The sequence below is a fragment of the Protopterus annectens genome, chromosome 10.part0 (genome assembly GCF_019279795.1).
Source record: "Protopterus annectens isolate FY-2018-M chromosome 10.part0, PAN1.0, whole genome shotgun sequence".
In the NCBI taxonomy this organism is placed as follows: Eukaryota; Metazoa; Chordata; order Ceratodontiformes; family Protopteridae; genus Protopterus; species Protopterus annectens.
The window spans coordinates 743,766,771-743,785,901 of record NC_056744.1 but is presented as its reverse complement, the minus strand read 5'-3'; the positions used below and the strand labels follow the sequence as shown (position 1 = coordinate 743,785,901).

Sequence of the window (19,131 nt, the reverse complement as noted above, 5' to 3'; positions counted from 1 at the left end):
GCAACAGTGAGTACACTCGAACATCTACATTTATGGTAGGTACACAACTGTACCTTGGATCCAGGAATGTTGTCACAAACAGTTTAATAATAACCACACAGATGTAAACGCTGAACAGCTGTTTACATCTGTGTGGTTATCATTAAACTGTTCGTGACATCATTCCTGGATCCGAGTTGCTTTTCTGTGGTTATTAGTGACTTTTTGCACCTTCCGTTTTTTGGTTATTAGGTGCACAACTGTACTTTTCGTGTCTTGTCAGTCAGTCCTACATACTAATTTTTATTTACAAAGACAAGGTTATGGCCCACACAAACACCTCCTTCTTGTATGCATAAAATAGCTACCAGGTCTAACTTAAACCAAACTATCAGCCTCCCTGTGTTCTTTCTGAGTTATCAGAGCATGGGAGAAGTATGTATTACATTGCACGAATGCCCAGAAGATACTGTGGTTTCACATTAGCAAAACCAAATACTTAAAATCTGATCAGTTGTTTGTCTCCCTTGCCCTCAGATGCATGCAGATATCCAAAGACACTCTGTCCAGATTGATTTCATATTACATCAGATACTGCTACTTATCAGTGGGATGCAACTTCTAGAGACCTTACAAGTAGGGCAGTGACCTCATTGACTGCCTTCTTCATGTATACTTCATTAGACAGCAGTTGCACAGAAACCACTTGGAAAAATCTCAACACCTTTGGTAAACATTAGAACCTGAATATTGTTTGTAAAATGTTTCTTTTTTGGGGCTGCTGTGATCAAAGGAATGTTCTGCTAAGCAGGCACACCCAAATAGATAGCTTTGTCCTCTGTCCTGCAGGTTAACTGAAGATGGACCATGTCTTACAAGATATGATAGTTGCAACTTAATGTAATGGGGTTCAGGCACCTAGACAGCATGATATTTCCCTGTGGTACATTTGGGTTGGGGACACATGGCGGAGGGAACATGCAGCTGCAGAGAAATGTGGCTGTTGTGAATTACCTGTGGAGAAAGAGAAGCCTGCTGAGTCGTGCCCATAACTTCGGTAACCAAATGCATTAGGGGAAAATAATGCCCATGGCCTTCAAGGCAACATGAGATAGCAGGCATCAGCAGCAGGCTGGCCAGTGGGCATGTTAGTGGCAGTAAAATGCAGTGCACATTGAGGAGCCCCTTTATAACTGGTGTGTGTGGACCACTGCTCCCTTCACAATGTCTGGACAACATTACCTAAAATGCATCCTGGAGCATAAATGTGACTACAGTAGCATGCAGGATTTCCTCCATGCTGTTGCATACTTCTACACATTGTAGTTATATAAACGTACTATACACTGAGCAAAGCACTCATTGCTACTTCTGCCCCATGCACTTAGTTATTAAAGTTGTGGGTATGACAGTGTGTGATTATCTTTACCCACAGGGAATTTGCAATAGCCATGTTTCTCTGCAACTGAAGTCATTTCATCCATGTGTCCATAACCAAATGCTCCACAGGGAAATGTCTAGCTGCCTAGGTGCCAGAACCAACTATAATGACAGAGCTGTAATTAATAGGTCCACTCTGTAATGGTTCTTACCCTTCCATCACATGTCCAGAGCCTAGGACAGTCTGACAGTTTCCTGTCCCTTCCTAGCTCCCCATGATAGGAACTAGCAAGTACCTTTGTTCTTTTCTTTTGTTTGTTCACTGCCATTGCAGGTTACCTGATCTTTGTATTCATGAGGGTACAAAAATAGTGCACCAATAAATAATTAGAGACTTAGAAGTGTTATGGTGAAATGAGAGCATGATGACAAGCTGCTGTTTGAAGAAGTTCCTGGCCTCAAATTCTCAGAGCCTTTGGGATGGACCTACTTCTTACCGGTCTATTATTATGGTAAGCCATAACTTTTGCTTGATTAAGTTGTACATATTGCTATAACTAACAATGTGCATCTGTCTTTATAACCTTGTGATGGCAACATTTTTTTTCTGCTAGAATGGTCTTAAATTGTGTTCTGAATTTTAGAGCGAGTGGAGAGAATCCCCTGGATTGCACCAGAATGTGTTGAAGATTCTAGAAATCTCAGTGTTGCTGCAGATAAATGGAGCTTTGGAACAACACTGTGGGAGATCTGCTACAATGGGGAAAGGCCTTTGAAAGATAAGAAGTTAGCGGAGGTAATAGAATTATGTAAGAAAGACTGTTAGTTTGTACAGTTTGTCTCAGCTACAGAAAAAGAAAACAGTAATGCTAAAAATAATTATTTCTCTGAATGCTTTTACAGACTAGCCTGTTCATTGGTGTACTAATCATTTGTATTGCTCATTTATGAGTGTTTTCTTCCTATTATTGGTTGAAAGACTCTAGTGTTTCAAAGTACATTTTGTAACACAGTGTCTGATGTTGTCAATTTTCATTTGTTCCTCAACAAATGGGTTTGGATCTGACCCAACTCGGACACTTTTTACAACTCGTGGATACTGAAAATTCTGGAGCTCCTCCTTACCCGTAATGCTGTAGTCCCCTACTACACCTCAGATCTTGTTTGCTTATCTTTTTGCTTATTAGAAACTTACAAATTATCATAATATGAGAAATGAATATCTGGAGCTCAGATGCAGGAACATTGGATGTCCTTCAAGGATGCATCTGCAGTCCTAACATATGGGTTGTCCTGCCTCAGGCAGCCCTTCGGTCGGCCGGATTCCAAAGTCTGGGTCTGGCCTCGGCTGATGTCGCACTTCACCCGACGTCATAACTGCTGTTAATTGGGTATAAAGGCATCAGCCGACGCCATTTTCCTCAGTCTTTCTTGCCGCGTGGCGCCCGAAGCAGAAGCTGTTCGCAAGTGCCGGTCGGTCAGAACCAGAGATTACTACTACCGAAAACTTCTAAAAAGCTAAGTACCCCGTTGGGGACTCTTTCTTGCCTCAGCCGATGTCAGAAAAAGTGAATAACTGTTTAACTTGTGGGAAATAAATACCTCATAAGGATTTCCACTCTTACTGCCTTCCTTGCTTAGGCCCAGACCACGACGTAACAGCTTGTCTAGCCTGTGCTTCCTTCAACCGACGGACACTTAGACATCGGTCGGAGTTTGCAGAGGAGTTTTTCGGCCCCGCTTTTGCTTACAACATGCCGTCGGAGACTCCGACTTCACAATTATCTAAAAAGCATAAGGAAAAGGACCGTCACTCGCGGTCCGGGTTAAGCCAACCGCGGGTGTCTCGGTTTCGGCTGAAACCGAGTCCTCGGTTCTTCCTTCGGCCGAAAGCATGCCTCCTACAACCGAGGCCTCCTCCAGCATGGCTGAATCTGCTACTGAATTTCCACCTGCTGTTGCAGGTTCTCAGGATTTATCAGATACTATTCCCTTAGACATATCTAGTCCTGCACGTGGAGCTGCTAGGCCCCCTGCATCCATGTCTATTAAGGCTTTTTCTAGGGCTAAAGCAGCAAAATCTGCTAAAACCCCCTCACACAGGCCTAGCTCTAGTACCCAAATGCTTAGCCTGGCAGAGGATCTCATTTCTTTGATCAGGGGATCCCAACCTCACCCTGACAGGGCCTCTCATCCCCCTCAAGAGAAGAGGCCTAGAGCAGAGCCCCCTGAGCCAGTTTCTACAGATTATTCCTCTGATGATTCAGAAAATTCAAATCCTCCAGAAGGCCCTATTCTCCATATGAGGACTCTGACGCAGAAGACTCCATTCCTTCTGCCTCTCCTCCAGAGGAATTTTCTTTTGGGGAAACCTTGCATGCTATGAGAGAACAATTTCAATGGCAGGGCCAGGATTTTTCAGACTCTAGGAAAAGGCTTAGGACCTTTTTACATTTGCCACAGCATAGGCCTTTAGCCATTCCTCCAGTACTTACAGTTGTGGATGATGCATTTAATGATGCTTGTACTGCCCCTGACTCTCTTCCCCCGGCCCCTGCTAAGCCCGACAGATACTACAGGGTCCCGGACACACATTATCACTTGTATAAGGCTCCTATTGCAGATCCTGAAACTATTTCACAGGGCCCCAAAGCTGTAGCAGCTGCCTCTACCAAAACCCTCCCTCTGAAAGAGAATCTAGGGCATTAGAGAGATGGGGTAAAAAAGTTTATACTTCTGCTACTCTTTCGGCTAGGGCCTTAAACTGTCAATTCCACATGATTCAGTATCAGGAATTTCTGTTAGATCAGCTAACTAAAAAACTGTCCTCTCCTGAACCTATAGACCGTAAGTCCCTTCAGGATTTGGTACATAACACTCAGCAGGTCAGTAATCATTCCTTAAAATGCGGCTATGATGCACTGGAGGCTTCCTTTAGATCAGCTATGACTGGTACAGTGATCAGAAGGCATGCATGGTTAAAAGAGCAATCTTTGCCAGACCACGTAAAGTCAAAGCTCCTAGATGCTCCCATGGAAAAACACAGTTTGTTTGGCTCCCCTGCACAGCAAGTGTTAAAGAAGTTGGAAGAAAAAGCAAAATCTGTCCAAACAGTCAAGGATTTCTTACAGGTCCAGCCTCCAAGGTTTAGTAGGAATTGGCCTTCGAAGAATTGGTCCTTTCCAGACACCACCAGAGCACAAAGAGGCAGAAATAGGCGCCCAAGAGGCAGAGGTCAATCCAGAGGTGCCTACAGGGGATGTCAGTGGCAGCCTAACAACCAGAGAAGTACTGCCACAGATCCAGCCACTACCACTTCCACAGGACAATCACAGTGACTTGGCTCTGATACCGCCTACCAGGGAACAACTAGAAGCACCCTTAGGCGGAAAGCTAGCCTTATTTTCAGTAAACTGGCATTACATTACAGGAGACAAATGGATTTTACAGACAATAGACAAAGGTTACAGGTTTCACTTCCATACTCTACCAAGGAAGAGAGGAATGCCAAACCTACCACCAAACCAAAAAACAAACGCTCTACAACAAATCGACCACTTACTAAGGATGAGAGCTATAGAAAAGGTACCATCTATGGAACAAGGACAAGGAATTTTATTCCAGACTTTTCCTGGTACCAAGAAAGGAAAAACAATGGAGACCTATTCTAGACCTGTCCGCTCTGAACACATATCTCATTGTTCCAAAATTCAAGATGCTGACCCTACAACAACTTCTTCCCATGCTGGGCAAGGTGTCTTGGCTGGTGACTCTAGATCTCAAGGAGGCATACCTGCACGTCCCCATACGACCAAATTGCAGAAGATACCACAGATTTCTTGCAGGATCAGAGCATTATCAATTCTCAGCATTGCCTTTTGGCTTATCTACTGAGCCCAGAGTATTCACAAAATGCCTGGCATCAGTAATTGCTCATTGCAGGCTTCAGGGAATTCAAATTTATCCATACCTGGACGATTGCCTGTTACAAGCGGACAACAAAAACAAATTAACAAAAGATTTGAGAAAGGTTATTCACATATTGCAAGCCCTGGGATACACAGTCAACATAAAAAAGTCAAGGCTGATACCATCCCAAAGGATAACTTTCTTGGGTGCGGAACTGGACACATCAAACCAAATGGCATTCCTCACAGCAGAAAAGCAAAAGCAACTACCACTCTCTTTCATGGCATTAACAACTGCAAGCCCTGGGTTACATGGCATCCTGCATAATATTGATTCCACATGCCAGGCTACATATGAGGAAGTTGCAATGGTACCTAAGGAATTTATGGTCTCAGCACAAACACAGCCTAGAAGCCCAAATTCCAATAATTCCATGCCTGAAGCAAGAATTCCAGTGGTGGGCTCAGGCCTGCCAATTGAACAATGGACTGCCGTTCCACAGCCCTCACCCAAGCCAGACTATCACCACGGACGCCTCAGACCTCAGTTGGGGGGCACACATGGTGGACAAGTGCATACAAGGCTTATGGACACAAGACCAGCTGAACCTACACATAAATCAAAAAGAGATGCTGGCAGTAAAACAGGCAATTCAGACATTCAGACCGTTTCTGCAACAAGGTCATTTGCTGATAAGGACGGACAACACCACAGTTATGTGGTATATCAACAAACAGGGAGGCACACATTCATATCCTCTATGCCAGATGGCAATGGACCTCTGGAATGTGGCCCTGAACCTCAACATTCAGCTCCAGGCAATATTTGTGCCAGGAAAAGAAAATATACTAGCAGACATCTTAAGCAGAACTACCACGGATGCCCACGAATGGATGCTGCATCCAGACATCTTCAAATCCATTACAAAGAAATGGGGACTACCAGAAATAGACCTGTTCGCATCCCCACACAACCACCAATTGAGAAAATTCTGCACAAGGACATACCACCCACTTGCTTGGAAGGTGGACTCCCTATCCTTCAGTTGGGAAAACCTGACAGCATATGCATTCCCGCCTCTACCTTTGATGCACAAAGTGCTACTGAAGATCAAAGAAGATCACCCAAGGATCATCCTGATAGCGCCAGACTGGCCAAGACAGCATTGGTACCCGCTACTGAGGAGTATGTCTCGGGAACACGCATGGCCTCTACCTCTAGTTCCTTTACTGCTAACACAGAACAGCTTCAAAATCCTGCATCCAAACTTGAAAACACTGCAGCTAGCTGCTTGGAACATTACATAAAACAAAATAACCCAGATTTATCTCAAAGGGTTAAAGACATTATCCTGGAGGCTCGCAGACCCTCCACAAGAAAAACTTATTCAGCAAAATGGAAAAGATACCTCATTTGGAGTGCAGCAAAAGGAGAAAATGTATCATTGGCAAACATAGCTAACATCCTGGAATATTTAGCAGAGCTTTTCCACAGTGGCCTGTCTTACTCCTCCATTAAGATTCATGCATCAGCAATTTCAGCAGAATACAACATGGATCCTCCAGTCTTCTCTCATCCTCTACTCAGGCAGTTTCTGAGAGGAATTAAGAATGTAAAGCCTCCAAGGAAGCCACCTTTGCCTACATGGGACCTGAACTTTGTGTTAGAAAAGTTAACACTACCCCCTTTTGAACCAGCAGCAACAGCAGAATTACAGTTCTTATCTTGGAAAACTGCTTTCCTGCTTGCAATCACTTCAGCTAGAAGGGTTTCTGAATTACAGGCATTAATGGCAGTACAGTCCTTCCTTATCTTCCATCAGGATAGAGTGTCCTTGAGAACTAATCCTACTTTTATGCCAAAGGTGGTCTCCAGGGTATCATTAAACCAAGCAATCCACCTACCAACATTCTTCCCCAACCCACAGAACAGGGGGGAAAGACTACTGCATACTTTGGATGTGCACAGGCAATTGCGCTACTACCTGGACAGAACCAAGAACAATAGGAAAACTGACCAGCTTCTGGTAGCATATGCAACAGGAATGGAAGGAAAAGCAATTTCAAAACAGACAATCTCAAAATGGATAGGAAATTGCATTAGATTTTGTTACTCTTTTCATGGAAAGACAACTCCAGAAAACATCAGACCTCACTCCACAAGGGCTACAGCCACTACTACAGCTTTTTTACGAGGAGTGGCTACCAAAGACATTTTAGAGGCTGCTACTTGGAGCTCCGTGCATACATTTGCCAAGCATTATAATCTACCTTTATACTCCAGATCCCGAGCAGGTTTTGCCACTGCTGTTTTGCAAGGGATCTTAACTACACCATAATCTTCTTAGTGCCTCCTCCCCCAGTTTGGCTATGGTATTCTACCCATATGTTAGGACTGCAGATGCATCCTTGAAGGACATAGTACAGTTTTGTACCTACCATAAATGTAGATGTCCGAGAGGTATGCATCTGCAATCAGGATTACCCACCCTCCTTCCCCTCTGTGGTATTCCTAGGGTATTTACCCATCTTGTAGCTAGCTGGGGGATTCTATTATGGTGTATTTGTTTGTATATACATGTTTATTTTTATTTGCTCTCTACTGTTTGGAATCATTTGTATTTATCCAAATTTAGCCTTCCTAGAGGGCACCTGGCATCTGGGGCAAGAAAGACTGAGGAAAATGGCATCGGCTGATGCCTTTATACCCAATTAACAGCAGCTATGACGTCGGGTGAAGTGCGACATCAGCCGAGGCCAGACTCAGACTTTGGAATCCAGCCGACCGAAGGGCTGCCTGAGGCAGGACAACCCATATGTTAGGACTGCAGATGCATACCTCTCGGACATCTACATTTATGGTAGGTACAAAACTGTACTTTCTGGTAGTATCTTGTCATTCTTCCAGAAGTCACAAATAAATTGGTAGGGGGTTGGAGGTTAGAGGGAGGGGAGTTGAAGAAGAATGAAAATGGACAACACAATGGAATATTATGGTGAGTACATAACTCCTTTATCTGATGCTGTCAATTTTCATTCGTTCCTCAGCAAACAGGACAGAGTCCCCAGCTATGTGAATCCTGGGAGGACTCTTAAGGAAGGATATTCCTGAGCACTGTTTACCTGAAAGCTGCTCTTCCCCTATTGACCAGATCCAGTTTGTAATGAGCAATAAAGGTATGAGGATTAGCCCAAGTTGCAGCAGCACAAATATCATCCATGGAAGATCTTTAGAAAAAAAAAATTATGAATTACTGGCATCAAAGATAGGTGTCATTCCCCTACAGTTTAAAGCCTGTCCCTTTTACTTTTTTGAACTGAGCATATGTCTTTAGACGGATAGCATATATATTGTCATTCAGTTGCATGTGGATAGCAGTAAAACTGCTGCTTATGATTTTGAGAAATTACTTGCATGAGACATTTTCATAAGAGAAAAGGATAATAGAAGAGAACTAGGATAAAGGGCACTTAAGTATTTCTGTTCATTAAGTAGTCTGTTTTCTTTTGATGTACATTGACCTCTTCTAGTTTTATGAATTGAAATAGAAAACTCACCATGATAGAAAAATGCACTAAAATTGAAAAGAATAGAGTGGTACAAGTGTTGGTGTCCCTTTTGTTCCTTTCCTGTCTGAAGTAGACATAGAAATTGCATTTAATCTTATGGTAACTGAGTAGGTAAACTGAATGCTGCATACATTTTTCAGACATGACTTGGACCTTGTAGGGCAAGGGAAAAGAGAGAGTAATGTTTATATGGACTGTCTTATAAAATGACAGTGTGTAAAGATGATTCCATTTTAATGAGCCAGCAATTCTAGAGGTCAACATTTGCTTTACTGTCATTAAAGCCAGCAACATTGTATCATTGTGATGAATGTTTAAAAATGGTGAGTACTAGAAGAGATTGGACAAGTTGGATATAGATCATCATAATCACAAACTTTTCCAGATGTTATGACAAGTTCTGTTCTCTACCTTGCATGCCTGACTCAGTCTATTTCCTTAATTTGTTGAAGCAAAAGTGAATCTTTTATGAACTTTATTGAGTTGATATAGTAAAGGTGCACATACTGAGTAAGCAATACAAAATGTCAGCTAGGGTAACAGCACATAGAATATAAAATATCATCTTCTGTATTGATTTCCATTTTCTTATTCTCAAATTATCAAGTTTGGAATCATGGAATGCTGGACCTGTTCCAGCAAGCAAAATGTGTAAGATGCAGAACATAGCTTAAGACAAGGACCCTCTGTACGTTACAAGACACCCCCACACACAAACTTTCGTAGGGGCATATGAAGTATTTTTCTGTTAAGCTGACAGCAAATCTTTAGAATACGAGAGGAAGCTGACTAAAACTCATGTCGATACAAGATCGTTAAAAATATCCAAAATCTGCACAGTTGTTGTCTCAGCTATAAGCCAAACAGGAGAACCAAGCACTGCAAGATTGCAAGCCAACTGGTATATAACTGTGCCACAGTCATCTTTTATCATTCATTTGTTTTGCTGTTTTTTAAAACTATAGGAAAAATTCATAAAAAGGCACTACATGCTGGAGCATGGCTTGCATCTCTTAGCAGAAATATACTGCACTATAAAGTGTACGCAAGTATGCAAATAGCAACACAGTGCATATATGACCAGCTAGCTGTATTGTCATGCAAAAAAGAGCAGCAATGCCAAAAGCTGCAGGCCAGCCACAGTGGAGCATAGCAACAAGTAAGCTGTAGAGAAAAGGTGTGACTGCTTGCCAGCTAGTGTATACATCATGCAACTCTCAGTCAGCAGGTAGCACATCGAGGTGCAGGCTGTCAAAAAGCATTGTATACTAACAACTTACAGCGGTTTGTAGACACCGTCTGTTTGGTGTCCACCATTGGTTCCATGAAAGGGGAAAAAGGGGATGTTAGGAACTGGAGGAACATAGTAAGAAGATGTATACACAGAAGTAAAGCATAAAGGAAAATGCTAGGGGGGAAGACAAAAGAAGGGATGACCTCCATACAGGTTTTGTACAAAGTCAATGGAGAATGGCTGCAGTCATACCCCTGCATACGGGAGGACCTTCCACAGATCTAGGCAATTACAGACTCTTAAGTCTCACCAGTCTCTTATGAAAAATCATGGAAAGACTTTTCATTAGACTAATCAGTCAGGGCATAGGGAACCTCCAAACACTGGACCTGTCTCAGTTTGGATTCATCAAAGGCAGGTCATGCTTACTCAACCTAGTTTTTTGAAAAGGTCACCAAAGCAGTGGATGATAGCAAAATGGTACACACCACATACCTCAACCTGGCCAGTGCTTTTGACAGAATTCTCCACTGAAGCATAGTAGAAAGACTAAATAAACTGGGAATAAACCCCTGTCTCACCTGCTGGATTACAAACAGACTCACAGATAGGACCCAGATAATTAAAAATAGGGAATGTTACCTCCATAAAGAGACTAGTCGCCAGTGGAGCCCACCAGTGTACTGTGGTTGGGAACTGTCCTGTCTGACATATACTTTTCTGACGTAAAAGCCAATTTCAAAGGGTTCTGGCTAAGTTTGCAGGTCACTGCAAGCTAGTCATTGAATCCCCAAATGACTTAGCTATCCTGTTGAAGGATAACTGGTGCCAAAGTCATGGACCGAAACGTTTTGCCAACGTATGCATTATTGTATCCTTTGGGAAGTCATCTTCCCCAAGGAGCTACCACATTGACAAAACACCCTTAAGATTTTGACCCAGTTGTTTGGGATTTGGGAACTTATGTGAACAGTAACCTAACTTTTGACCAACATGTGTCCATCATTGTAAGAATGCCCTATATTGCACGGATTATAAACAAAGAGATTGTGTTTAAATCTAGGAGTGTCATTTTACTCAGCTCTCATTAGGCCAATCATTGAATATAATGCTCCCTTTGGCATGTAACATTCCAGACATGTGCAACAACTGAAACGCCTGCAGAGATACCTTATTAAAAGGATATAAGGCATAAACAACATGTTCTATGCAGACCAGCCTGTCACTATACTCAGTGTCCTGCAGACTGCTAGGTGGTGAACTGTGTCTGGAATGAAGGCATCCTCTGACCCATTACTGATGGAGTTACTGCACATCAACAAATCATGTGGCACCAGAAATACTCAGTCTGGGGATGTAAACCTTTTTTGCAACATTATTAGAGCATTATGGAGGGACAGATGTATCTCACAGAGGATACCACTGTCGTGGAACAGACTCTACATCCACACAAAACAAAGTTCATCTCTGTCCATATTCAAGAGCAACTTAGATCTGTGGATGGGAAGCAGAAAATTTACCCCAGGACTTCCCATGTATTACTAATGGACAGAGGCAGCATCTAAATGATTTATCCCATGCATGGGTCTGTCCAGATTATCTGTAGTGTGGTCCCAGGTAGTCTCATTAGGGTAATATATAGTTTTCGACCATGTGATTGGTAAGGTCAATTTATAACCAAGTGGGATAAAGTTACATCAAGCACAAAACGGGAAATTGGCTAAGCTTAAAATGGCCCATGAGGGCAGCTAGCCTAGTACTTATCTGTGAATCTATGGGAAGGGGGAGGGGAATTGAGGAAGCATGGGTAAGGGTAGTCCGCATGGGCAACTAACACAACACAGTACCAGCAAATGGAAGTGGATATGCAAGTTAGGAAGAAAAGACATGGGCTGGACAGAGACAGAGTGTACAAATGGTGATGGCAAGGCATGGGCAACATGCATGTGGTGGGTTGTGACACAGTAGGATGCGAGTACACCTGACTGGAGTTAGGCTGGGTATGGGATGCCAGTGGGTCTTCTAAGGCAGTTGAGACAGGTCAGAGTGGTAGTTGGCAGGGGTCACACCCTCCTCTGGAAACCAGACAGGTCACAAAAGTCAAGCAAATCTGAGGGGTAAGTTGATGGCTGTTCAGTAGTCCACTAACTATCAATACTTCCTGCATTGTTTGTTGCAGAATGGTTTGACGACAGTGAGCAAGTGAGGCAGGCTGTCTGCTTGGGATATGTCACCCCTTCCCGGTGAGGTACTCCCAGCTCTTTCATGCACCACAGCAATAGGTCTAAGGAGGCAGCAACTGAGGGGGGGGGGGGTTCACATTTGGAAGGGAGACATTAAGTGAAGATGTCCTGCAGATGGTACAGTGAATATATTTAGTAAATAATCTTGGTGTACCAAAAGTCCTTGCAGCCTCTTGTGGCAACCAACACAGTTGATCTTTCACTGTCCATGTGCTGAATGAGAAAAGGGATATGACATTCTTGACATACAGGTGTAGCGAGATGGAGTGTGCAAAGCTGCCCTCACTGATGTACACACAAGACTGCATAAACCTGGAATGGTGACACAGCCTCACAGCCTCACAACTCAACAACAGTCCCACATGTAATAAGACAGCATAACCATGGAAGCCTGACATGGTGCCCATAGCTTGACAACTAGACATCTAAGTGTTACCCACAATATGCAGTTATGCCATTATGTGTAGTCAGGTAAAGCATGGATAGTCCCCTCACAGTAGCCCACCTCGTATCTGTAACAGCCTTTATCATGAACACTGCTGCGAAAGATATTAAAATTAATTAAAAAACAATAGTGCCAAACACTTACCCTAACCATCAGGGAATTCCTGCCTAATTTCTACTTCCCATTGATGGATATCTTCAGGGTGGTAGTGTTGGTGATGCCACTGGGCATCATACCAGTTTCTGCAGTGCTCATCAGTCTGAGAAATTCTGAGTCAGTATCACAGCCAGGTTGAACCAGTCATCCACCTTCCTAAATGGTCCCACAATGCCCCAGTAGTCACTGCTTGAATGAGCTGTATGGATGAGATAATATGATTTTGCATTCCTTCGCACACCAGGCAGGCAGTCACTCTGGAGTACTAACATTGTCATCCATTACTACAAGTGTCCTATAAAGCAAAACTTTAACTTCACATTCACACTCGGAATGTGATTTGTGGATCACAGGCAATGCAGCCTGACATTGTCTAAAAGCTTGACATAAATTTACTTGCAGGAAGTCTACATTTGGTCTTGGCACAGAATATAGATGGGTTGCAGTAGAATCAAGCTCATGTTAGGACACCTTTGAACTACACTAAAATATACAAATTTATAACCTTCATTTAAATACATAATGCACAGACTGCTATTTATTTGCAGTTTTAGAGCATGTCACCATTTTAAGTGCTAAACCATCCACTGAAAGGGAACAACAGCACCTGTACTAGTACAGCAGTTTGAAGTAAGTTACTTGCAGCAGAGAAGCAGAATTTAAAGAAGACACAGCATTGAGAAGGTATACAATGTTCTTCATTGCTATGGTAAGATGCATTTCCTAAGGTGTGCTGTAAATGTGAACCTTTGCCTTAGAACAGAGTGTAGGTGCATCTGTACTATGAGTACCTTCAACTTTTACTTGTATGTATAGCTCATTTGTTGAGGCAAATTAAATGCACTTTGGGCCCAAGCTGTTTTCAAACCATGCTCCTTCCTGCATACATTTTTAGGACCATGCATAAATGCATACTATGACAGCAAAGTATGAAGCTAAAAACTCACGTTTTTTCATCATTTAGTGACTGCAGTCCACAACACTTGACCAGCAAACCAAAAATTTTACAAGGAACAGACCACAGATATGAGGAAAAAATAATGTATAGTTGATAACTGTGCCCTCTGTGTGCTTGCGAATGTATGTCTCTTGCACACACACAACCATCAGTGACAGTCACTTAAATGACTGTACACCTCATTTATCTGTTTAAGATCAAGTGAATGAGTAAATTCATGAATAGTAACACAGAGGTCTCTCCATGCTCACTGTTATCAGAAGCATACATTGCAACCCATTGCAGTTGCCCACTGTCCTCTTAACTTCCTGGCTAATGAAACAGAAGGGTACAAAACGGTACAAAACAGGAACAGATTTTAAATATTTATCTTGTGTAGCAAATGTTTTAGATGATACAAAGTCTGAAACTCACATCATATCTGCCATTATTTAGGTACTGCAATCCACAACCATTCCCCAGAAAGCCACAAATCTTTGAAGGAACAAACCAAAGTACACATTAATTAACTTATTTGCTCAGTAATTCAGGACACATCCAGAAATAATTGGGAAGAGGTGGCAAAGGCCCCAAAAAAAGACAAATTTTTAAATATTATTCCGTTTGTTAACCAGGCAACTAGATTGGCAATAAAACATGAACAAATGTGAACAAAACTTAGTAAGGAATATTTCAGAAGACTAAAATTAATTTTGAAAACAGCCCTGACATCTAAGAACAAAGTTCAAGCTATAAACCAATTTGCTCTTCCTGTTCTAACTTCCAGTTTTGGGGTGATTGACTCCAAAAGGTATTGGATCAGAGGGACAAGAAAAGTACTTCACACTTATCAAATGATATATAAAAATCAGTGTGGGAAAGAGGTATGGTCCTCAAAATTGATTACATGTATAGATCTGCAATTATAGGACTGCATACATATCTTCTGATGTCATTCGATCCAGACAGTGAAAGTTTTGAAATATGAGGAGAACAAGTCTGAGATGACTTTCTTGCTTAGTTTAGTAGAAGCATATCAGTGTCAAGTGAGAATGGAAACCAAACCAGAAATAGATAAAAATCAGGCAACAAACAAATGTGCCAAAAAATAAGAGTATAAGGAGAAGGGTCCGGTGAGAAGGTAAGAAATGTGGAAAAGGCATAAATGTAGTTTCATGTACAATGAAGTCCTGGAACAACTGAATGTCAATCAGCATCTGATGCTGGAATGTTTAAGAAGAGGTGAATTTAAACCATAAAATGGAAGTTTAATATTGGCAGCCCAGGATTGTGGACTATGTTCATGTTGGTTTACAAAGTTCATTGAGCATGTGGGAAAAGTGTACAAATGCAGGATCTGAAGTAGTTACTTCATTTGTTCTGCAACCTGTGGATATCGGATCAGATCTCGGATCCGAGCCGGCAGCTTTATTAGCTAAAAGATCCGAGCTCCTAGCTCCTCCCCTTACCCATAATCCCCTGCTACATACTCCCTTTCCCCAGATCTCGTTTGCCACAGCTGAGAGAAGCTTCAAGTGAAGAGCTCCTAGGCGTGGGTGAGAACTTTCTGGTTCATCAAACCGTAAAAAGTCAAAGTCAGATTATTTTTGTTGTGTGTGTGTGTTTGTTAGCGCCCTAGTCGTCGTATATTATTATTAGTTTAAATTTTTTTGTGGTAATTTTTGCCTTAATTCTTATTTCCCTCCCCCTTAGTGTGTGAGTATGTTGTGTATTATGGCTGAAGGGCCCAAAGCCATATTCCTTTCCCCAGCTGATGGCCACACTCAGTGCGTTCTTTGTCTGGGGGTGGCCCATTTGTCCACCAGCTGCCAAATTTGTGCAGCATTTAACCCCCGGGCCACCAGGGATAGGAGGAACAAGTTAATCCTGGCGGGATTATTACCGCAGGATTCTTCTTCCTCCTCTCACTCTAAGGCACAGGCTGTGACTGCGGCTGCAGCCCCCGGGCCTTTGGACCCCCCTACCCTGTCTGGGACTCAACCTCCCTCAGTTTCTCAGGGTCAGGGGGACTCTTCTTCCTCCTCTAGGGAGAAGAGGCACAAAGAAAAGCACAAGAGTCACAAGAGGCGGGCTGAGACTCATCCCTCAGCCCCGCCATCTAAAGTTGCGAGTCCCTCCATGAGGGCCTCCGGATCCTCTCCCTCTCGGTTCCGATCACCTAGTTTCTCGCCGGAGGCAGAGGAGGAGTATCGGTCTCGCTCGAGGTCTTCGAGGCGGCCCTCCCAGCCCGCCTCGACAACCTCTTCTAGATCGACAAGGAGCCTGACCAACACGGACATGGATCGGATGATACGTAGATTTTTGCAGACTCAAATGCAGATGGGGGTGCTCCTGCCCCCCCCTTCCGGGGGGGAGAGCAGCCCCCTTCTTTTCCCTGATAGCTCCTTCTCTGACCCAGTTTGGGGTTTTCGTAGTCGTCGGATCCGGACCATTTCGGAACCGGGGAGTTGTCAGCGCCGACAGTACCGGTTACTTCGACGCCAACTTTACCCTCGAGCTTGTTGGATCCTGGCTCTCAGGGCCGAGAGCCAAGCTTCGGATCTGTGGGGGTAGGTGTGTCTTCAGCTCCGTTCAGGTCGCAGCACACTTCCCTCTCGGGTCCGACCACTTTGGCTCCGACACCGATCCCTACCTCGGAACCGAGGGAGCTGCTTTCGGAGCCTGGGGAAAGCAGTTCGCCTTCGGCGTTTGAGGTAGTGGAGAGGGTCCTGTCGAGATCTTCCAGATCCCTGGTCCGGGCGACGGATCCTCCCACCTCGCCCTATGCATTTGGGTCTATCCTCCATCATCTGGCCACTGGGACAGTATGCGCCAACACTCCAGTTAGTTCCCTTAGAGGAACAGGACCCCGTGGGAGAGCCCTCCTTGGATAGCCCCATCGAGGAGGTCCTCGCAAACGGAAGTGCAAAAGGAGGCACCTGGATTCCCCTGAGTCCCTCACTGAAGATACAGATTTGGATGAAGGGGAAGGTTCCCCAAGATCACGCCCTGAGGATGTCTCCTTTGGAGACATCATGGAAATGTTGCGAATTAGAGAAGGATGGTCTGCCCAAAAACCTTCCTCGGACGAGTCTGTGTTTCTGGAGGCATTTGAAGCAGGCCCGTCTACCTCCTGGGTGTCCCCCCCCCGGCTGACCCCCTGGTAGACTTAATTACTACCAGGGCATGGAAGGAACCGGACACCGTGAACCCAATTCCAAGAAGGCCAGATAAAATTCTTAGTCCTCCCTCAGATAGGCAGGCTTGGTCTAAGGGTTCGCCAGTAGATGTTATGTTGGTGGCGGCCGCCACAAAGAGGGAACTAGCACAGGAGAGTTCCTCGGTCCATCCTCCGGATAAGGAATCTCGGACGTTGGACCGCATTGGAAAGCGGATGTTTGCTTCAGCCACCTTTTCTATATGGGCGCTGAACTACATGGCGCATGTCATCAGACTCCAGCGAGACTTAGTAAAGGAATACGCAGGGGCTCCCCTGGAGTCCATGACGGCCGAGGATAAGAGGACTTTCTCGACTCACATGGCCACTCTGAAATCTATTTCTAACACGTCTATGCGGCTACTCTCTCATGCCATGGAGGGAGCGACTAGAGCTAGCGGAGCAGGGGTCGCCTTGCGGCGTCACGCCTGGCTCCGCCTTTGCGATTTTGTGGAACCCTTCAAGGCGACCTTCGCGAACATGCCCTTTGATGGTTCTTCACACTTTGGCAAGACCGTCTGCGAGATGCTGGTCCAAAGCTAGAAGGACGGAAAGTTGCTGTCTGCCGTCGGTGTCCGCTTCTCTAATCCCCAATGATCCTTCTCTAGGAATCTGAGGGGACAAAAGAAGATGTGGTTCCGGAAGTCTCAGCAGTCCCATCCAGCTTCGGACCCCTCGTCCTTCAGAGGCAGAGGAGGACAAGGTGGACGCCGGCCCACAGGCAGGGAGGGGGGGCCGCGTAATTTCAGGTCTAGAGAACCGTTCTCAGACAGGCCCGCGCAACAGCCCTGAGGGCTTACCCGTCTGTCCCTCTCTCGAGGCAGTCGGGGGGCATCTGTCGGAGCACCTCCAAAATTGGGCGTCCATTACGATGGATCGGTGGGTGCTCCGAATCATATCCAGAGGTTACACCATTCCCTTTCTAAGTCTTCCCCCTCCTATGAAGTGCCTCCTCAATGTCCCACCCGATCAAAGGGAGGTGGCAGCTTCGGAGGTTTCAAAGCTGCTAGCAAAAAGAGCCATCCAGCACTTCCCCCCAGACCAATTCGGATTGGGCAATTACTCCAGGTTCTTTTTAGTGCCAAAAAAGACGGGGGACTTAAGACCGATTCTAGACCTTTCTTCCCTGAACCTGTTCATTCCCAAAGAAAAGTTCCGGATGGTCACTCTGCAATCAATTCTCCCCCTTCTTCGGGAGAACGACTGGATGTGCTCCATAGACCTCAAGGATGCGTACTACCATATTCTTATGGACAGATGATCCAGAAGGTTTCTCCGCTTTCGGCTAGGAGCCAGTCATTATCAGTTCAGGGTTCTTCCATTCGGCCTCACCACAGCCCCCAGGGTGTTCACCAAGGTCATGGCAGTTGTTGCAGCCCACCTGAGACTCCAGGGCATTCAGGTCTTTCTGTACCTGGACGACTGGCTCCTCACCACCTCCAACAGGCATCATCTTTGTTCTACCAGAGACTATTCTCTCACTTTTGCCCAGCGTCTGGGCATTTTAATAAACTTCCAAAAATCCTTCCTTCATCCTGTACAGGTTCTGGAATTCATAGGGGCCAAAATAGATACTCGCCTTTCTCAGACCCTTTTAACATCAGACAGATTGAGCAGTTTGTCACGTCATGTTATGGCACTTCTTCAGTCCCCAGCTCAATCAGCAGAATTAGTCCTGAGAGCGCTAGGCTCTATGGCGGCAGCAATCAGTCTTTCCCTGCACGCACATCTGCGGATGAGAATTCTTCAATGGACCCTTCAGGTCCAATGGTCTCTGTTGCTACACCCCTTAGACACTCCTATTCCCTTGAGCAAGGTTTGCAGGGACTCCCTCCTCTGGTGGCTTTGCTCATTGGAGCTGCGAGAGGGGAGACCCTTTGTGATGCCTCAACCCCAAGCCACGTTGACCACAGACGCTTCACGCCTCGGGTGGGGGGGGCATTCTTTGGGCAGAACCGTCCAAGGCATGTAGACTCCCTTAGAGTCCACTCTGCATATCAGTGTCCTGGAGATGAGGGCGGTGCTTCTAGCATTGCAAGCCCTTCACGACCTTCTTCCCCTG

At 44.6% G+C, this 19,131-nt stretch overlaps 1 protein-coding gene across 1 annotated transcript in view; it reads left to right on the top strand.

The window, feature by feature from the left end:
- Positions 1-19,131, top strand: part of JAK1 (Janus kinase 1) — a 1,643,095-nt gene that overhangs the window by 1,240,688 nt on the left and 383,276 nt on the right. The window contains exon 16 of the mRNA XM_044085562.1: positions 2,004-2,155. Within this exon, the coding sequence (XP_043941497.1) occupies positions 2,004-2,155 (152 nt within the window). The remainder of the gene's footprint in view (positions 1-2,003; positions 2,156-19,131) is intronic.